The sequence below is a fragment of the Anoplopoma fimbria genome, chromosome 3 (assembly GCF_027596085.1).
Source record: "Anoplopoma fimbria isolate UVic2021 breed Golden Eagle Sablefish chromosome 3, Afim_UVic_2022, whole genome shotgun sequence".
NCBI lineage: Eukaryota > Metazoa > Chordata > Actinopteri > Perciformes > Anoplopomatidae > Anoplopoma > Anoplopoma fimbria.
Window position 1 is genome coordinate 3,995,500 of NC_072451.1, and position 18,542 is coordinate 4,014,041.

The 18,542-nt window shown below is 39.3% G+C and overlaps 1 protein-coding gene across 1 annotated transcript in view; it reads left to right on the forward strand.

The window, feature by feature from the left end:
- The first annotated feature begins 6,552 nt into the window (after window positions 1-6,552).
- The window catches only part of slc39a6 (solute carrier family 39 member 6), a 14,957-nt gene continuing 2,967 nt past the window's right edge, over window positions 6,553-18,542 (forward strand). Inside the window, exons 1-11 of the mRNA XM_054596394.1 lie at window positions 6,553-6,664; window positions 9,656-9,827; window positions 10,090-10,567; window positions 11,050-11,206; window positions 12,592-12,684; window positions 12,819-12,988; window positions 13,358-13,543; window positions 13,957-14,041; window positions 15,012-15,398; window positions 16,379-16,459; window positions 16,672-16,862. Coding sequence (XP_054452369.1) covers window positions 9,658-9,827; window positions 10,090-10,567; window positions 11,050-11,206; window positions 12,592-12,684; window positions 12,819-12,988; window positions 13,358-13,543; window positions 13,957-14,041; window positions 15,012-15,398; window positions 16,379-16,459; window positions 16,672-16,862 — 1,998 coding nt within the window. The 5' untranslated portion in view covers window positions 6,553-6,664; window positions 9,656-9,657. The remainder of the gene's footprint in view (window positions 6,665-9,655; window positions 9,828-10,089; window positions 10,568-11,049; window positions 11,207-12,591; window positions 12,685-12,818; window positions 12,989-13,357; window positions 13,544-13,956; window positions 14,042-15,011; window positions 15,399-16,378; window positions 16,460-16,671; window positions 16,863-18,542) is intronic.

The following is an 18,542-nucleotide window of genomic DNA, read 5'->3' on the forward strand; positions in this document are numbered from 1 at the left end:
TGCTCTCATTTAGAATATGATATACTGGCTTCTTGTCACTTAAACTCTAAAAACTGAATACATTTACAAGATATTTTGTCACTAACTCGTTGTTTTTTCTGAGCAAAGATCACTTTTTCTGTTATGATGGAGAAAAAAATAAATCACTGAACATTAACAAAAAAATAAAACACTCATCAATGTGCATAAATAATATTATGGTCATCATCTCTGATCACAGTAACAGTGATGAAGACTCCTGAAACAGCGAGCGGATGAAAACAAAGGAGACATCGCGTTAAAGAGAAAACGTCTCTTCACATTTATCAAAAGGAGAAGTTGATGAAAGCCTCCGACACGCTGGAAAACATTTCTCTGTGAGGTGATAACCGCCGACGCAATCGTCTCTATTCTAACAGGAAGTGGGTCGTTTGATGAAAGCGCCTTGAAATCAAAGTTTAAAGACAAAAGTCATGAATCTTCCCACAGTACTAAAGAAATAAATCAGCACTAAGTGAAGACAAAATGTAATTTCCCTTCATTTTTAATCAAGACAGTGAAACGTGAAAGCTGACTTCTGTATTATGTTTCTTATTTAGACTTTAAATCAGTAATTCCAGTAAAATGACCTATTTTAACACCATAAAAATCAGTATGAGGTTATTTGTTGTGCATTTATATAACTTATATAACTATAATACATATATATATATATATATATATATATATATACAAGCATAAATATTTTGATCAGTTGAGGGACTACATATGCACATTATTGCATGAGTATTAGTAATGATGTAATAATCTTATTAAATAATAGCAGCATCTCTCTCTTTGTTCGGTCACAGTTCCTGGTTTGTTGTAAAAGCTCGCCCCCTTGTGGAGACTTAAAGTAATACTCCAGTTAATACCACAGTGTTCAAAACTCTGTTACAAGTACAACCATATATAGATGACTGAATGGTGACGACAAAGATCTAAAACGACCACGAAGAGACAACAAGGAGACACATAGTGACTCAAAATGATCACATAGGGAGACAAAATGATCACATAGTGAGACAAAATGATCACATAGGGAGACAAAATGATCACATAGGGAGACAAAATGATCACATAGGGAGACAAAATGTCAACAAAAAAGAGATACAAAAGACTACAATGAAACCAAAAAATACATTTAAGAGACACATAATGTCAACAAAAAGACACTAAAGAACCAAATAGACTCACAAAAATCAAATAGAAACACTAAATGACCACAAAGACACATGAAATGACAAAACAGACGCTAAATGTCTGTGTAGAATGTGTCATATATATACATATATATATGTATATATATATATATATATATATATATATATATATATATATATATATATATATATATATACATATATATATACATATATATATATATATATACATATATATATACATATATATACATATATATATATACATATATATATATATATATATATATATATATACATATATATATATATACATATAGTATATATATATATACATATATATATATATATATATATATATATATATACATATACATATATATGTATATATATGCATATATATGTAAGCAGTACTTTTGAATCTTCAAAGACGTGTATGTGTTGTTATGCAACATACACAGCAACAGGAAGTGAGACAGGTTTGTGACAGTTTAGCCTGAAGCCTCGAGGACGGGATGTGCGTGTTTGATTTATCACACACTACTCACACAACACTCCTGATTAGTTGGAACCATTTGTGGTTGATGTTCGTCAAAATATTAGTTTTTTCTAAATGCACATGTGACTTGTTTCCCTTATTCCACCTCTAATATTTACTTTAGAAACGTTCCAGTTCGCTCTGAGGAACATGGAAAAACTATCATGACTGATATATTTAGAAAGAAACCGTGTGTCTTCAGTGATCAAATGAATGTAGAGGAGTAAAAGTACAACGTTGTCCTGATATTTAGAAAGAAGGAGGTGCAGACACAAACTCTACATCAGTGGAGCTGAGGTTTTCAAAGTTCCTGGGACTTTCATAAACGACGTTGTCTTCCTACATTGTTTTATTAGTTTTGTATTTTACCTTTATTTTATACTCCTTCAGCATACCAAAAACTGACATTCCTCATTCATTTATTCATTCATGTGCAATATAAACAATCTGTGATAACAACATAAGCAACCATTCAGTCTGACTATATCATATTTTAGTTTTTTTTAGTTTTTTTTTTACATTTTTTACTTATTGATTATACCTTTGCTGTGTGATTACTTATTTATTATACTTGTTTAATCTAGTTTTTATTTAATTTACGTTTGTTTGTACTCTGCTGCTGTAATCCTGTAATTTTTCCTGCTGAGGGACTAATAAAGGATTATAAAATAAGATATAAAATAATCCTTTATTAGTCCCACAGCGGGGAAATTAACAGGATTACAGCAGCAGAGAGGATAGTGCAAACAGACAGGTAAACAAATAATAGACGATTCTCTTATGTTATGTTATGTTATGTTATGTTATCTTATCGTATCTTATTTAATGTTATCTTATGTTATCTTTTGTTATCTTATTTTATCTTATCTTATGTTATCTTATGTTTATGTAAGGCCATTACCATATGTTCAATAATTAAAACAAACAGTGTTCCTGGAGCAAATTCAGCAGCAGGTGCAGTGATCAGAGACTATCGTTTGTAATGAGTTATTAAAGGAGGTTTTTTTAGCTTCTTTTGCAACTCGTCCAGTCGCTTTGAGAAGCAAACTGGGACGAGAAACGGCCGAAGGAGGTGCAGACTTTTAGAAACGACCTTGTTGATGGAACAGCTAGAGCGTAAATTAAGGTAACTGTTGGAGATGAGGAGATATGTGGGTTTTTTTTTTTTACCAACGATAGTTTTAGAAATGAACTGATGCCAGTGTGGAGTGATGGCCTTTTGACTAGAGATCACAGGCTGCAGTGATGAGTGTTGAAAGGAGCACAGGTGATGAAGACGATGGAGGTCTTCTAGAGGATCTTTGGAGGCGGACCTGTAGATTACATCACTGTAATCTGAGATGGGCCAGACTGTCATTTTAACCAGCGTTTTTCTTTGCAGAGCAGGTTAATCGATGCTTTGTTCGGTACAGGAAACACGTTCTTGATCTGACTTTGGAAAGCGTAGCGTTTATGTGCGTGTTAAGAGGTGAGATCTTCATCCTGCTGAACAAAGCTCATAAACGGCTGTTTTTCTTAGGAAAGCGTAACAAAGCAAAAGTCACGTGCCGAGCTCTTGTTAACTTTTTACAGAGGGACGATAGAAAGCATCCTGACCGCTGATGATTAAAACCCTCCACAACATCACTGGTATCCATCTACTGAGCATCAGTGAAATTGGTGACAAGAGGTGCCTGCGAAGAGCTAAAGGAACATTAAAGACAGAACCAACCCTGCTGCTGTCTGAGAAGAGATACAGAAGAACCAGCTGCAGAACCAGCAGACTCCAGAGCAGCTCCTTTCCTCAGTTTGTTTGTCTCCTAACATCTTTCTTCACCCTTTGATATAAGTTTTTTTTTGTGATTTTGTGTTTCGTTTTGTAGCAAAATGGGACTGTAGTCTGCTTTTAGTTGTACCATGACAATAAAATATCCTTGTTACCTTGAAACACAGAGGAGTAGAAGTATAAAGTAGCACAAAGTACCTCAATATTGTACTTACAGTACTGGAGTAAATTATAGTTTCTTTCCACTGTTAAACTGTGATTTTTAAGTTTCCTTAAACACTAATATTAAAGGGACTAAACTGTCCACTTGGTGTGTGAATTAAAGTGAAGCAGCATGACGTTCCGTACAAAAACACAGAAACACACCCACCCATCAGAACCAGTATTGTCTTTGTGGGCCGGGTCCCAGCAGCTCCTTCTGATCATGTGATCTTTTCCAGGGAGGCCTCCACCTGCATGTTGACCCCAGTAAGTCCTGATCCAGGAGCAGCTTTTTGGGGGTTCTAGTTTCTCTGAAAGAAAGAAATAACAACGCTGGTTGAGTTCAGTTGTTTAGGCTCATCTATCTAAATATGTGGAACTTTTGATATTGCTGCTACTTATATATCTATTTTCATGATAACATTAACACCTTCTTTTATTCTAACATATACACACGTACACATACGTTACTTAAAAGTACTTTTCTAATCTCCATCATATCACATAGAGCATATGAAAAATATTATAAAGTCACACATATGAACAGCCTTTAGTGTGGATCAAAATCTCACATTAGTGATTAGTTTGGATATCTGCATCAGTAGAATATGTCACAGACATTAAAATAAGTATTTTAAACTCAACACTTCCTGTTTACGTTTAAAAATAAAAGAAATGTATCAACATGTGTTAATACAAGGCTTTTATTTCGAAATATATGCAGGACAATGTTTCATGGCCCCATACATTAATAGAATAACAGCTTTTAATTGTGTATAATTTATTTTTTATACAAATGATCACACACTTCTTAACCTTATGTGTCTAAATGAAATATAAATGACATTTACAATGAAATGAAATGAAACATTCTGTCCATTATGAAATAGAAACGAGGGCTGTCTGTAAGGATGATGTAAGCATTTTGTCTGTGCGTGGTGATGGTTACAAACAACCTCGTGGGTTTGATCTTGTTTGTGTTTGAGCTTAAAGTGTGGTTTTAGTCTAAACAAGTCCCTGAGCCTGGGTTTAACATCCATAATCATCCTGGTAGATGTGATCTGAGTCTGTAGCTCAACATCAGGCAGTGAGAACAAACCTCAGAGAACTGATCGCTGAATAAACACATTTTATATCATAAAGACACGCTGAACTTTATGTGTTTTTATTAAAAACAAAAGAGAACAAACGCGACATGTTGGCAGGAAAACTTAGGCACTGTTTGTTTAGTAGGTGGGTTTGATTACATGTTTGGGTGTCAGCTGGTTGTCAGATCGTCTCACACTGAGAGGAAACACAAACAGAAGGGAGGGAGGAAAAGCATTTTAAAACAAAGCATGTAGAGTACACAGAAAGCATATCTACAGTAACATTTCTTGTCCTAAATGTATTCAGACACTCTTCATGTTTGAGCAGAAACAGCTGACGTGTGTCTCACATGAGAGGAAGTAGTGAAGAAAGTACTCTTTACTGCAGTAAAAGTACCAAAACTACACTGTGTAAATACCGCAGTAAAAGTATTTAAGTATAACCAGGAACTTATCGTAAAAAGATCTTGTGTTATATATATGTGTAGTGCAGTCAAAAGTACTTCATTTCCCTCTGAAACAGAGTAGAAGTTGTATGATAACACACGACTCAAGTGAAGTACAAGAACTTCTATGAAACAAGAGGAATGTTGGGAGTTCCCACATCTCTGCCCACTAATCCTCCTTCTCCTCTTCTTTCTCACGGACTGGTCACATGATACCAAAGCCGGGTCACATGCTTCACATCCTATCCCCCTTCACATCGAATTCACCATGATCGAAACAGACGATCTTCTCTCTGATGGTCTCGTTTACTGATGGAGGTCTATAGAGGATCAGGACTAAGCTGAGACTGGTTCAGGACCAGTTAATTGGAAATCTTGCGCATATTTTCAGTATCTATGTTCATGAAAAGAAAAATTCAAATTACAGTAAAAAAAAGGCACAGAATGGGAAAAAAAACACAAATATATACTGTTTTACTACAATATTTACCTTTGAGATGTAGTACAGTAAAAAGTACAATATGTACCTCTGAGAAGTAGTACAGTAAAAAGTACTATATTTATCTGAGATGTAGTACAATAAAAAAGTACTATATTTACCTCTGAGATGTAGTACAATAAAAAGTACTATATTTATCTGAGATGTAGTACAATAAAAAGTACTATATTTATCTGAGATGTAGTACAATAAAAAGTATATTAATCTGAGATGTAGTACAATAAAAAGTATATATTAATCTGAGATGTAGTACAATAAAAAGTACTATATTTATCTGAGATGTAGTACAATAAAAAGTACTATATTTATCTGAGATGTAGTACAATAAAAAGTATAATATTAATCTCTGAGATGTAGTACAATAAAAAGTATATTAATCTGAGATGTAGTACAATAAAAAGTACTATATTTATCTGAGATGTAGTACAATAAAAAGTACTATATTTATCTGAGATGTAGTACAATAAAAAGTACTATATTTATCTGAGATGTAGTACAATAAAAAGTACTATATTTATCTGAGATGTAGTATAATAAAAGTACTATATTTAAATTTATTTGAAGTATATTTATCTGAGATGTAGTACAATAAAAAGTACTATATTTATCTGAGATGTAGTACAATAAAAAGTATAATATTTATCTCTAAGATGTAGTACAATAAAAGTACTATATTTATCTATTTATTTGACTGTAATGTATCTGAGATGTAGTACAATAAAAAGTATATTTATCTGAAATGTTAGTATAATAAAACCACCAGTGTTGCAAACATACAGACACTATGATCAGTGTCTGATGCTCCTCCTCTTCCTCCTCCTCCTCTTCCTCCTCCTCCTCCTCCTCTGTAGCTCAGATTTCCCGCAGCCCCTGAACGTCCCCATCCACTGATCCACCGCGCGGCCCCGCGTCCGCGTCCACGCCTCACCGGGTCCCGTTCGTCACCGTGAGTCTCTCCCTCTGCTCCGTGTTTCCTCACGTATCTGTGTGAATGTGTGTTCACCGTAAACACGCGTGTTCGATGCCGTGCGGCGGCTGCGTTTCCGTGTCTGCGTGTTCTGCGTGCTCGGCCCCGCACGGTGCAGCGCGCACTCCCGCAGCGTGGTCGTGTTCACCTGTTTTACCTGAGTGTGTAGTGCTGTGTGTGTGTGTGTGTTGTGTGTGTTGTTGTTGTTGTTGTTGTTGTTCTGGTGTGAAGGCAGCAGCACGAGGGCCCCGGCGTGGGCCTGCACGGACCCGTTCACCCAACGCGTCACTAAAGGCTCTCCTCCAATCAGGAGAGAGGATCCGACCCCACGTGTCCGGTTCTCCCTTAAACACACTAGAGAGGACTGTTTCCCTTAAAGGCATACTGTACGGTTTCCAGTGATATGCACTTTTTAATATGTTGTTGAAATTGGTTTTTACATCCTGACAGCAATAAATAACTTATGGGCAATGAAAAAGAAGCGAAACAAAAACGAATTCTGTATCGGCTATAAACCTGTTAAAATGCTTACCAATCGGAGACATTGTACCCGAATCTAAAGAACCAATCACAAGCCTGCGCGTTCTCTCCCCTCTGTGTACGAGCCTGAGCCGGCCTGAGCGCGTTCACGGAGGGCAAAGAAAGCGTTGTTGTCATAGCAGCCGACCGTTAGCTCCATAGATATATATATATATATGTTCTATATATATCTATGGTTAGCTCAGCTCTCGCTCAATGAGGCAGCGGCAGCGTAGCTACCTGGTTGCTAAGTAGCAGCAGCGCTCGTGCACGGCTCTGTGTCGAGGGGTGGGGGCAGGGAGTCCTGAAGGGTGGGGGAGGAGTTAAACGGAACTCCGAAGAGAAGCTAATTTCAAATCATGCTAGCTCTCTCAAATCGGACGTACAGTATAGCTTTAAGACCTTACCTTAACAACTTACCTTAACACCTTACCTTACCTTAAGACCTTACTTAAGACCTTACCTTAAGACCTTACTTAAGACCTTACCTTAAGACCTTACCTTAAGACCTTACTTAAGACCTTACCTTAAGACCTTACCTTAAGACCTTACTTAAGACCTTACCTTAACAACTTACCTTAACACCTTACCTTTAAGACCTTACCTTAACACCTTACCTTAACACCTTACCTTAACAACTTACCTTAACACCTTACCTTTAAGACCTTACCTTAACACCTTACCTTAACACCTTACTTTAAGACCTTACTTAAGACCTTACCTTAACAACTTACCTTAACACCTTACCTTAACACCTTACCTTAAGACCTTACCTTAAGACCTTACTTAAGACCTTACCTTAACAACTGACCTTAAGACCTTACCTTAAGACCTTACTTAAGACCTTACCTTAACAACTTACCTTAACACCTTACCTTAAGACCTTACTTAAGAGCTTACCTTAAGACCTTACCTTAAGACCTTACTTAAGACCTTACCTTAAGACCTTACTTAAGACCTTACTTAAGACCTTACCTTAACACCTTACCTTAAGACCTTACTTTAAGACCTTATTTTAGGGCTGAGAGAGGTGACAGAGTACTGCTAGTATTTAAAGTACTTCTTCAAAGCAACTCATTACGTTTGATTTCTTTTTGATCACGTGATATAAACTTATTCTGCACATGTAATGTACTGTTTCATGTCTATTACAACAATGCATCATATTTAATATGCACATTATAAAAGTAACAACTACCCACAGCTGTCCAATAAGTGCAGTAGTGTAAAGTAGTGATTTTTTTTATGTAGTTTAGTTTGTACAAGTTTTTATGTAGTTTGTACAAATTATCTTGTTTGTACATGTTATTATTTTGGATACGTGGTGTTTTGCTGTACTCTATATATCCTGAGTGAACCATAATCCGTTTAAGGTCTCTTAAATGACTCGTGTGTGCTGTTGTTTAAAGGCGTTACTTCCTTTAAATTAACCAGAAGTGGAAGAAGTACTCCCACCTTTTCCTGAAGTAAACATGGCAATACAGTGTAGAAATACTCTGTTACAAGAAGTCCTGCATTCAAAACTTGACTTTGGTATAAAATATATATAACTGTATAATTTATGAATTTGCTAGATAAACTTTTTAATTAAATTTTGAACGCCAGCCTTTTTACTTTAATTGGAGTACTGTTTGTTTTTTATTGTCAGTCTCACTTCCCTCCTCTCGCAGAGAAACAGTTTCTCAATCCTGTCCTCAGTTTTCTACTTAAACTGACGCTCAGAATGATGAGTTTTAAGAATTAAAAATTGCTTCGTGGACTTTAGGTTTTTTGGATTGTTAGTCAGACAAAACAAACACTGAGTCGTGTCCAAGTCGTCATAGCTTAAGGAAACTTTAGAATTACTTAACATTAAGTATTACAGGTACCTGAGTCACTGTGGTAGCTTGTTCATGGGGTTATTTCTAATCTACATGACGTTTATTCTCTGAATATGTATCATAAGATAGGATCATCTTTATTAGTCATATCTTTATTTGCATCCAGTCACAGCCCTGTTTCCTTCCAGCAGAAGGCAGCTCAACCAAACTCTGTGGACAAATGTTCTAATTTAAGTTTTGTGAGAGGATTGTAATTTGCTTCGATAACCCTTTTGTCCCAGAATTTCATCAGTTCACCTTTTATTGAAATGATATAAATGTCCTTTGGCTCTGTTATGAGTCACGTTTTCCCTCAGTGTGCCGTAGATAAAGTCCAACCAACGGTTCAAAGCCCCTTCACTTTACCGTGGTATAAAAAACAGAGAAAAGCGGTGAATGTTTTGGTATTTTTGCTGGAAAAAAAGACTCAATTTGGTCGTTGATTGGTTGCGGACTAAATGTTTCATTCCTTAATATTTGTCACAGAACATCTTGTTATCAATCTTGTGTTTTTGTTTTGAAAAAGAATAAAAATATCATTGATTTTTATGCATAATTCATTCTAATGTATTCTAACTTGTTTCCCCGGCAGTGATGATGTTGACGTTGATATTGCTCCTCGCCGTGAGTTTGCCCGGCGGCGGCTCAAACGGCAGCCCGCCGACCACGGAGACGCCCAGCGCGGTGCGTTTACTGTCGGCTGTGGTCGACTCTCAGAGAGCCGAGCAGAGCCAGAGGCAACACCTGGAGACTCTGTTCAACAGGTGAGCTCAAAACCACGTTTTTGCAGCTCCACAGCTGGTACAAAAACTATTTCCTTCAAGTGTATTTTTTTTATTTAAAGTCCTTTTTGAAATATAGTGATGTGCATGTCCACTTCAGGAAAAAGGTTTGTTTTTTAATTGTTAAAAATGAAACAATTGTATTCAGTTAAATGTAAATGTTTTCTACATACATGTCAGTGATCTCCTCTCTGGATTGTTCTGTTGGCAGTTCTTTAGTTCAGACTGATGCTTGTTGTTTCAGATATGGAGAAAACGGCACCATCTCTCTGGCCGGTTTGAAGCGCCTCCTACAGAACGTGGGGTTGGATCGCATCAGGACTGTTATGGTGCAACATCACGAGCAACCGGGCCACCACGACCACCATCACCACCACCATCATCCACACCAGGGAGACCACCACCACCATCACCATCTCCACGACGACGACGACGACAACAACTCTCACCCCCAGAAACAAGCTGACCCTTTAGAGCACGTGAAGTTTCCAAAGACCTCTGAAGTCTCCAAAGATCAGAACAACCTCCACAACCTGCACGACAAGAAGAGCGCGGCGGCTCAGGAGGTCGGCACCGCGGCGGTGTACAGCGCCCAGCTGATGGCGAGATTGGATGAAGATCTTAAGAGCAGTCTGGAACAACCCGGTCCTGCAGACCACGACCACAATCACGACCACGTGAACCAGGATCTTCCCCACAACCAAAGCGTGGACAGTGTGGAGGTACGTCTTTGGCTTTTCATTTACAGCTAAGCCTTAAAAAATGATTTAGAGCCAAATGTAACACAAACCTTGTTTTGTGGAATCTAATTAAAATGTTTTAACCTGCTCTTAGTTCACCAGCGTTTAAATAAAGAAACAGTCGAACGTTAACCATCACAGTGTGAAATAAAGTTTCAGTATAAACAAAGCTTTGCTGTGGTCAGGTGATGAATGAAATCCGACTCCTCCTGACACTCTTCTAAAAGTATTGTATTTATGAAAGTAGTGACGAGCTTAGCATTTTTCAAAACTGGGCACTGATATGCAAAAAAAATGAACCAAACTGGTTTTCTCATAAATAATAAGAAGTCAAATCATGGTGGGCCGTCATGTATCCGGTGCCCAAACACTGTGTAACCCCGGTAACACTTCGACCTACAGTGACCTCTCATACGTGTGTCGTGGTCTCCTGAGTGAGCGCAGTGGTTGTGTTTTACCTCCAGTGTCAGAACGCCTCCAGCATCCTCTCGTCTCACGGGATGTCTCAGGAGGCCGGCGTGACGCTCGCCGACTTCAGCTTCCTCTGCCCCGCCCTCCTCAGCCAGATCGACAGCGGCGCATGCATCCTGCACCGAGGCGCTGCAGAACCCGAGGAGAGAGGTACGAGCCCGTTGTTTTAAAAAAAAAAAAAAAAAAAAAAAAAAATGTTTTATTAAAACTTATGTCAGAATGTAATTTAATCAGGAAGATTGTGTTCAGACAACAGCAGCATGCGTGGAGCGTTTTAACGTCTGATAAACCGTCACGTATGGATCTGTTGGTCAAACTGGATGCATTGTTGTAATAGACATGAGACAGTACATTACATGTGCAGAATAAGTTTATATCACGTGATCACCTGTACCTGTGTTGTCCAACCTGCTTCTATGTTTAATAGTCGGTATGTGAACCCTGCGGATGAATTACAATGTTTGACCATCATAGTGTGACACAAAGTTTTACTGACAGTCGTTATCGGCCGTTACTCGGTAAAGAATCTAGTAACGTTAGCAGCACCGTAAACGTACGGAGGTCCCATTCAATTACATTATGATGCGTTCAGGCTCTGCTTAGTCAGAATGAGTGTTGGTTGAAGGTAAATGATAACGTTGTCATGATGTGTTCACATGTAATCTGTAAAATGTAGTGTTGGTGATAAACTAGAATAAATCCAGTAGTTTGAAGGAGATGTTTTCACATTAATATAAAATACGATCTTTTTATTTCCTTATCATTTGAATTTTTGGTTTTATTTATGCATAAATTCAATATAAATTACAATAACAAAGTAAAAGGATAACATTTGTAATTTTTGCTGGTTTGCTGAGTTCAGAGCGGTTGAAATGATTTTTGGAAAAAAATAGTCTGGAGCCTTGAAGACCAGCTGCTACAACAAAACAAAACGGCAAAAAGCGATCTGTATTTGCCGATATTGATCATCTATTGGTATCGGCGTGATTGGGGATATCTAAAAGTTATATTTGCTCCCTTTTTTAATTTTGTAATGATCCGAACCGGGAGTTTTATGATCCGTTTCAGTACTAATGTCCAAACAGGAGGGTAACGTTCAAAGTATCTCCTCTTATTTGATTAACGAGTTACTTGTTAAGCACCTTTTTCTGGGAGGTTTTAAAGGTTTCATTTGTTTTTAGGAGGCGTTTTATATACTTAAAATGTTTTTCATATTCCTGTTTTAATTACGTTTTAATTCTTGTCACCTGGTTTTGATATTTATGGCGTTGTTGTTGTGAGCGAGACAGCAGGATATTTTGATCCAGATATATAGTTTCATCATATGGGTTAAATTGTTGCTGAAATCTGGTCAACCACGAGAAAAAAAAGTTTTGGAAAATGTTTAAATATTTTTTAAACTCTCAAACTTTGACTTTGAGAGGTGATGTTTGAGATGATGATGATGTTTTTCTGTTTTGATAATCCAGTTTTCACGGACCAGATGTGTGTGATTAATGCCTTTGTATTTGTTTAATTTCTCTCCTCACCTCTAGACCATAAGCACACTCACGGTCACCATGGTAACCACAACAACTCGGACCACGGGGAGCATTCTGGTGGAGAAAGTGTGAAAAACATTGCGATAGGTAAGACGGTAAAAGACTAAATCTGTGATCAGACGGCTGATGACTGATCACTTTAAAAATGTCCCGTTTCAGTTCCACATGTATATCTGTAGCTTCTGTTTCTGGAGAGGTCTGCTTTGATTGGTGTGTTGCAGCGTGGGTCGGAGGGTTCGTCTCCATCACGGTCATCAGCCTGCTGTCTCTGCTCGGCGTCGTCCTCATCCCGCTCATGAACAAAGTCTTCTTCAAGTTCCTCCTCAGCTTCTTGGTGGCGCTGGCGGTCGGCACGCTGAGCGGCGACGCCTTCCTTCATCTCATCCCCCACGTGAGTCAGCGCGGCGTCCAGTTCCTCACGTTGTCAGCATGTCGGGGGGGTCAAATTAGAGTTTTGTCCTGACCCAAGTCACAAAGTGTTTCATAACCATCTGAACCCCAAAACTGTAAACAATCCTGTAGTGGGAAAGAGATATGTGAGGACTTTATCTGTCACGTTTTCTTGCTATCAAGAAGATTTGATTTGTCACTATCGTCTGGCAATAATTGACAAAATGATGAATAAGTTAAAAAAGCTGGACTGATTGATTGCTAATGATCATAAAGTCCAGACAATGATGGGTTCAGTCTGGAAAGGCAGTCGTGATGCGTTCAGGTTCATCAGTCTCTTTGTATGTTCATATCTGTGTGTGTGCTTCAGTCTCAGGGAGGCCACCAGCACCACCACGAGGATTCTGGGACGGACACGGGGGGGCACCACCTCCACGACATGGAAAACCTGGACGGTGTGTGGAAAGGTCTGACGGCGCTGAGCGGAGTCTACGTCATGTTTCTGATCGAACACTTCCTCACGCTGGGGAAAATGTACAAGGACAAGAAACAGAAGGTCAGAGATTGATCTGTCATTGTTTGTTCATTAAAAAATATTAATTAATCACATCAGGATGGGTTTGTTGTTTAGAACAGACAAAGACAGACACTGTCCTCCTGCTGGGGACCGAGAGAAACATTTTGTCCTCTGCCATATTTGGTACTTATAGTATATTATATATATTAATAATAATATATTATAACACTATATAGATTATTAAAAAAAGGAACATTTAACACTGTTTTATTACACTGTCAAAACACTGAACAAACAGGTCACAATAAACTATAAAAAGCTGGCAATTACAGTAAACTATTTTCTAGTTATTTTTCTTATATTAAACATGAGGTTTAATATAGTGTTGTTGCTGTGGTGGTTCATCCTGCAGTATGAAATAACAAAACAAGGTGTTTCTGCCGTCCGAACAGATCCAGAAGAAGTGGGATCAGAACAACAAAGCAGATGCGGAGAAGCAGCCCTCTCTGGAGGAGAACGACCTGAAGCCAACCGAAGGTGAGACGCAACACCAAACCATCACACTGAAGGAACCAACGTCCCAGAAAACCTGCAATTCTTTAGCTTTTACAAAAGCATAAAACAAAGCCCAGCTGAGAACAAATACAGGTTAGCTCTCTGAATCTTAAAATCTGTCAACGGGAAGGAAAAGCATGTTTTATTTAAACAATCTCCATAACTACACCTGTTATCAAAGCCAGAAGCTAAAGGATTTTATTATCGTCAGATTTTCATCTTTACAAGGGTCCTTGAACACATCATGTGTAAACTGTTGTCTAGAACAGATTCTGTAAAAAAAACATTACATTCTGAGCTCATCAGTTCAACTATGAATGTCATGATATGAATTCATGTGACAGAAAATGTGTGAAACTTGGACTGAACTGCTGCTGAACAAAGAGCGGAGAGGAGAGAGAGAGAGGAGAGGCTGGAAGTAGAGGATGTAAAAATGTAAATAGTTTTTTTTCCCAGCATTAGTTACCCTTACCCAAATGTTGTGTGTATAGATAGATAGATAGATAGATAGATAGATAGATAGATAGATAGATAGATAGATAGATAGATAGATAGATAGATTCCATTGTTATCCAATTTCTGTAAAATAAATTATCAAAGAAATTCAACTTATGTTTTTCCTTTTTTCATTCTAACTGTGTTATTCTGCACTAAAGACATGTTTGAGTTCTCTCTACTTCTTCTCCCGGTTCCTCTGTTTCTGAGGAGCAGGACTTTTATTTTAAAGTTAAAATGAAGGTTACAGAGAGGAAAATGTGACAGGAGCAAAAACGAGTTCAGAGGGTAAAGCTGATGGAAGTTGATCCAGGTTCAGACCAGCTGACCCCCCCCAAACTACAAATGATGAACCCCCTTTTGATTTCTCCATCAAGGCCATTCCTCTGGACACGCCTTACTTTCTAAACTAAATTCCATATTTCAGCGGAGAGAATAACTTTCATACTTCCTCCAGATGTGGAGACCAATGGTTCCGGCATGTTTGGCGAGCACGGCGGCGGCGTGTTGGAGGAGGAGCAGGTGATGCTGGCGCCGCAGGTGTCCGTCGTCTCGCCGCAGGGCTACGGAGGAGAGGCGGGCGGCGCCGCCTACACCGCCGAGGACTGCGAGAACGCTTGCCACTCCCACTTCCACGACACGGTGGGCCAGGCCGACAGCATGCACCACCACCACCACGACTACCACCACATCCTGCACCACCACCACTCCCAGAACCACCACCCACACAGCCACTCCCACACCTACTCCGAGGAGCACTTCCAGCAGGCCGGCGTGGCCACGCTCGCCTGGATGGTCATCATGGGAGACGGGCTGCACAACTTCAGCGACGGCCTGGCCATCGGTGAGTAGGTGTGACCTCAAAGACGGACGAGTAAATACCAGTTTAACAGAGACGGGAAGTGTATCACCTGAAGCACCACCACCCAATAATAGAAAGAGTGTAAAGTGTCAAACGGCAGCAATCCGACCGATCCTCTGGAAGGAACAGCGAGGCTCTCAGAAGATACAGCCGAGGAGCATCATTGAGAAGGAGGAACCAGAGTTGTCAGATGTACAATAATCATCCTATTTGTACGATATTTTTTCCCTCTGTCGGATCAATAACGGGACCAAGTTCTGACACTTTCAGTTCACAGTTGGGTTTTAGTCTGCACTCTTCATTTGAATACATTTCCAGACGAATCCCAGGTCTGTGTTTACACATCTCTCCTCACGTGACCTCTTTTCAGCCAACCATGCTTGTTGTAGGTTACGATGTTGATGAACTATAGACTTTGTATAGGAAGTGGATGTAGTCATCATGACATCACCTATTGGTTTTGTCTAACTTGGCCATTGACTTCTTGTTTTTTTTTTTTTTTTTTTGCTGTTGCCATCTTGGTTTTTCACCGTGGGCATCCTGATTTTTTTGGGCTGAAGCCATCTTGGTTTTTGGAGGTTGCATCTTGGTTTTTGGAGGTTGTCTTTTTGTTTTTTTGGCCATCACCATATTGTTTTTTGGCCATTGACTTCTTGTATTTTATTGCCGTTGCCGACTTGGTTTTTGGCAATCACCATGGCCTTAACTGTTTTCATGCAGACTACAGACAGGCTTCATGTTCTGCTGTCTTGTAATTTGATTTTGTAATAGTTGGCTATTACAAAAATTGTCAGACTGATGGACAAATTGACACAGTTTAACTTTTCCAAACTGGCAACGCTGAACGTAACTGCCCCCGCTGCTAGTTTCACGCTGCAGGATTTCTAGTACATATAGTATCATAGTACTGTAGTACTGTAGTAGTGTCGGAGGTTTTATAACATTTCCTCGTCCCTCTGCAGGAGCTGCCTTCACTGAGGGTCTGTCCAGCGGTCTCAGTACATCCGTGGCTGTTTTCTGTCACGAGCTGCCTCACGAGTTGGGTAAGAACTTCCATCTCATTTTTCAAATGCGTAAAGCCTATTTTTTTTAAACATTAAAATCCTTTATTATCACAGTACTATCTTGATATTTACGTTTTTTTTAATGTGTTCAGGATTGATTGGTGAAACAACTTATCATTTAGTAGAGCGAGAAACATATTGTTAAATACATTTCCAGATGTCATGCAGTGACTGTTGACTCTGTTTCCCAGGTGACTTTGCGGTGCTCCTGAAGGCCGGTATGACGGTGCGTCAGGCCATTCTCTATAACGTGCTGTCGGCCATGATGGCCTACCTGGGCGTGGTGATCGGTATCCTGATCGGACACTACGCAGAGAACATCTCCATGTGGATATTCGCCCTCACAGCCGGACTCTTCATGTACGTGGCTCTGGTGGACATGGTGAGTCAAAGCTGCCACTCTTGCACTTGAACACACCGCATCACGTTATCAAAAACATTCATCAGCTCATTTATGCTACACAGGAACAACAACACGTGTCACTCACTACCCGATCCGTACATCCTGCCTGATCGCTACTGAGCATGTGCAAACTAGTGCTACACACCTGTGGTTAAACGTCTATTCAATAGATCTAACGGCTAACGTTAACGGAGGTTCCATTATGATGCGTTCAAGCTCTATTCAGTACAAATGAGTATTGGGTGAAGGTAAACTATAATGTTATCATGATCTGTTCAAACCTTATGTTGTAAAATGTAGGTGGGGTTTAACTGGGACTGGCTCTGGGTTTAACTGGGACTGCCTCTGGGTTTAACTGGGACTGGCTTTTGGTTTACTGGTACTTGTTCTGGCTTTACTAAGACTGGCTCTGGGTTTACTGGCTCTGGGACTGGCTCTTGGTTTAACTGGGACTGCCTCTGGGTTTAACTGGGACTGGCTCTGGGTTTACTGGGTCTGGGTTTACTGGGACTAACTCTTGGTTTAACTGGGACTTTCCATTATGGAAACTTCCACATATACAAGAACCCCCCCCCCAGACTGAACATTAATGAACCAGTTTCTTCTGGATTTCTAAAGATATGCAGCCATGTTTAAAAAAAACCCAAAAAAAACAACCACAAAAACAATTATTGCAATCATTTTTTGCAGGGTGACAGAATAAATCCACTATTTAGGAAGTGGTTAAGTGCAGAAGTTATTCATTAACCACTTGATGTGGTGCATAAAGAAACTGCTCATCTGTTTCCCACTGAGTCAGGAGAACTGAACTCTGCTCTCATCCAGTCAGCAGCATCTGTTCTGTCGACTCAACAGGTCTCCACTCTCAGCCGGTCAAAGAGCAGCAGCCTTCAGAACCAGATGGCCTCTTCTCACACACACACACACACACACACACACACACACACACACACACACACACACACACACACACACACAGACACACACAGACACACCTCTCTGTAAAACTCTGTAAACACACATGGCAAGTTTATAAAACCAAACACAAGAGAGGGGAGTTGTCACAAACCGCTGCTGTCTGGAAAACACAGTGAAGCTTGTGTTGTCTGATGCTGACCTCTAGTGGCCACTGCACTGCTCTGCAAAGACTGAACACCTTGTTAAATCATTACATGAATATATATTAAACGTTATAATACTGGCTGGTTACCAGTCCTTCCAGTAGTCAGCTGGTATAGTTGAAAGCCAAGTTAGGACTATAGACTGTCTATAAGAAGTGGATGTATTCATCATGATTTGGTCTATGGTTTGTGGACTGATTTTTGAAGCCTTAAGTTTGGCGATTGTGACTAATTTGTTTTTATTTTGCAACCAGTGAACAGGAAGTGACCATATTTGGACTGAGGAGGAGTGACGTAGAGACGCCGTATACGTCTCTGGTGTCGACCTGTCAATCAGTGTGTAGCCCCGCCCTAAAGCATACCCCTTAAACTTAAGGCTTCAAAAACGTCCACAAACCAACGACAGACACTGAGCGATTACCTCTACTTCTTCTATACAGTCTGTGTATAAGACGAACAATAAGTCACACTGCTGACCACCAGCAGCAACAACAAAGAAGACAAAGAAGTTATTAAATGATTGTTATATATGTAGTGT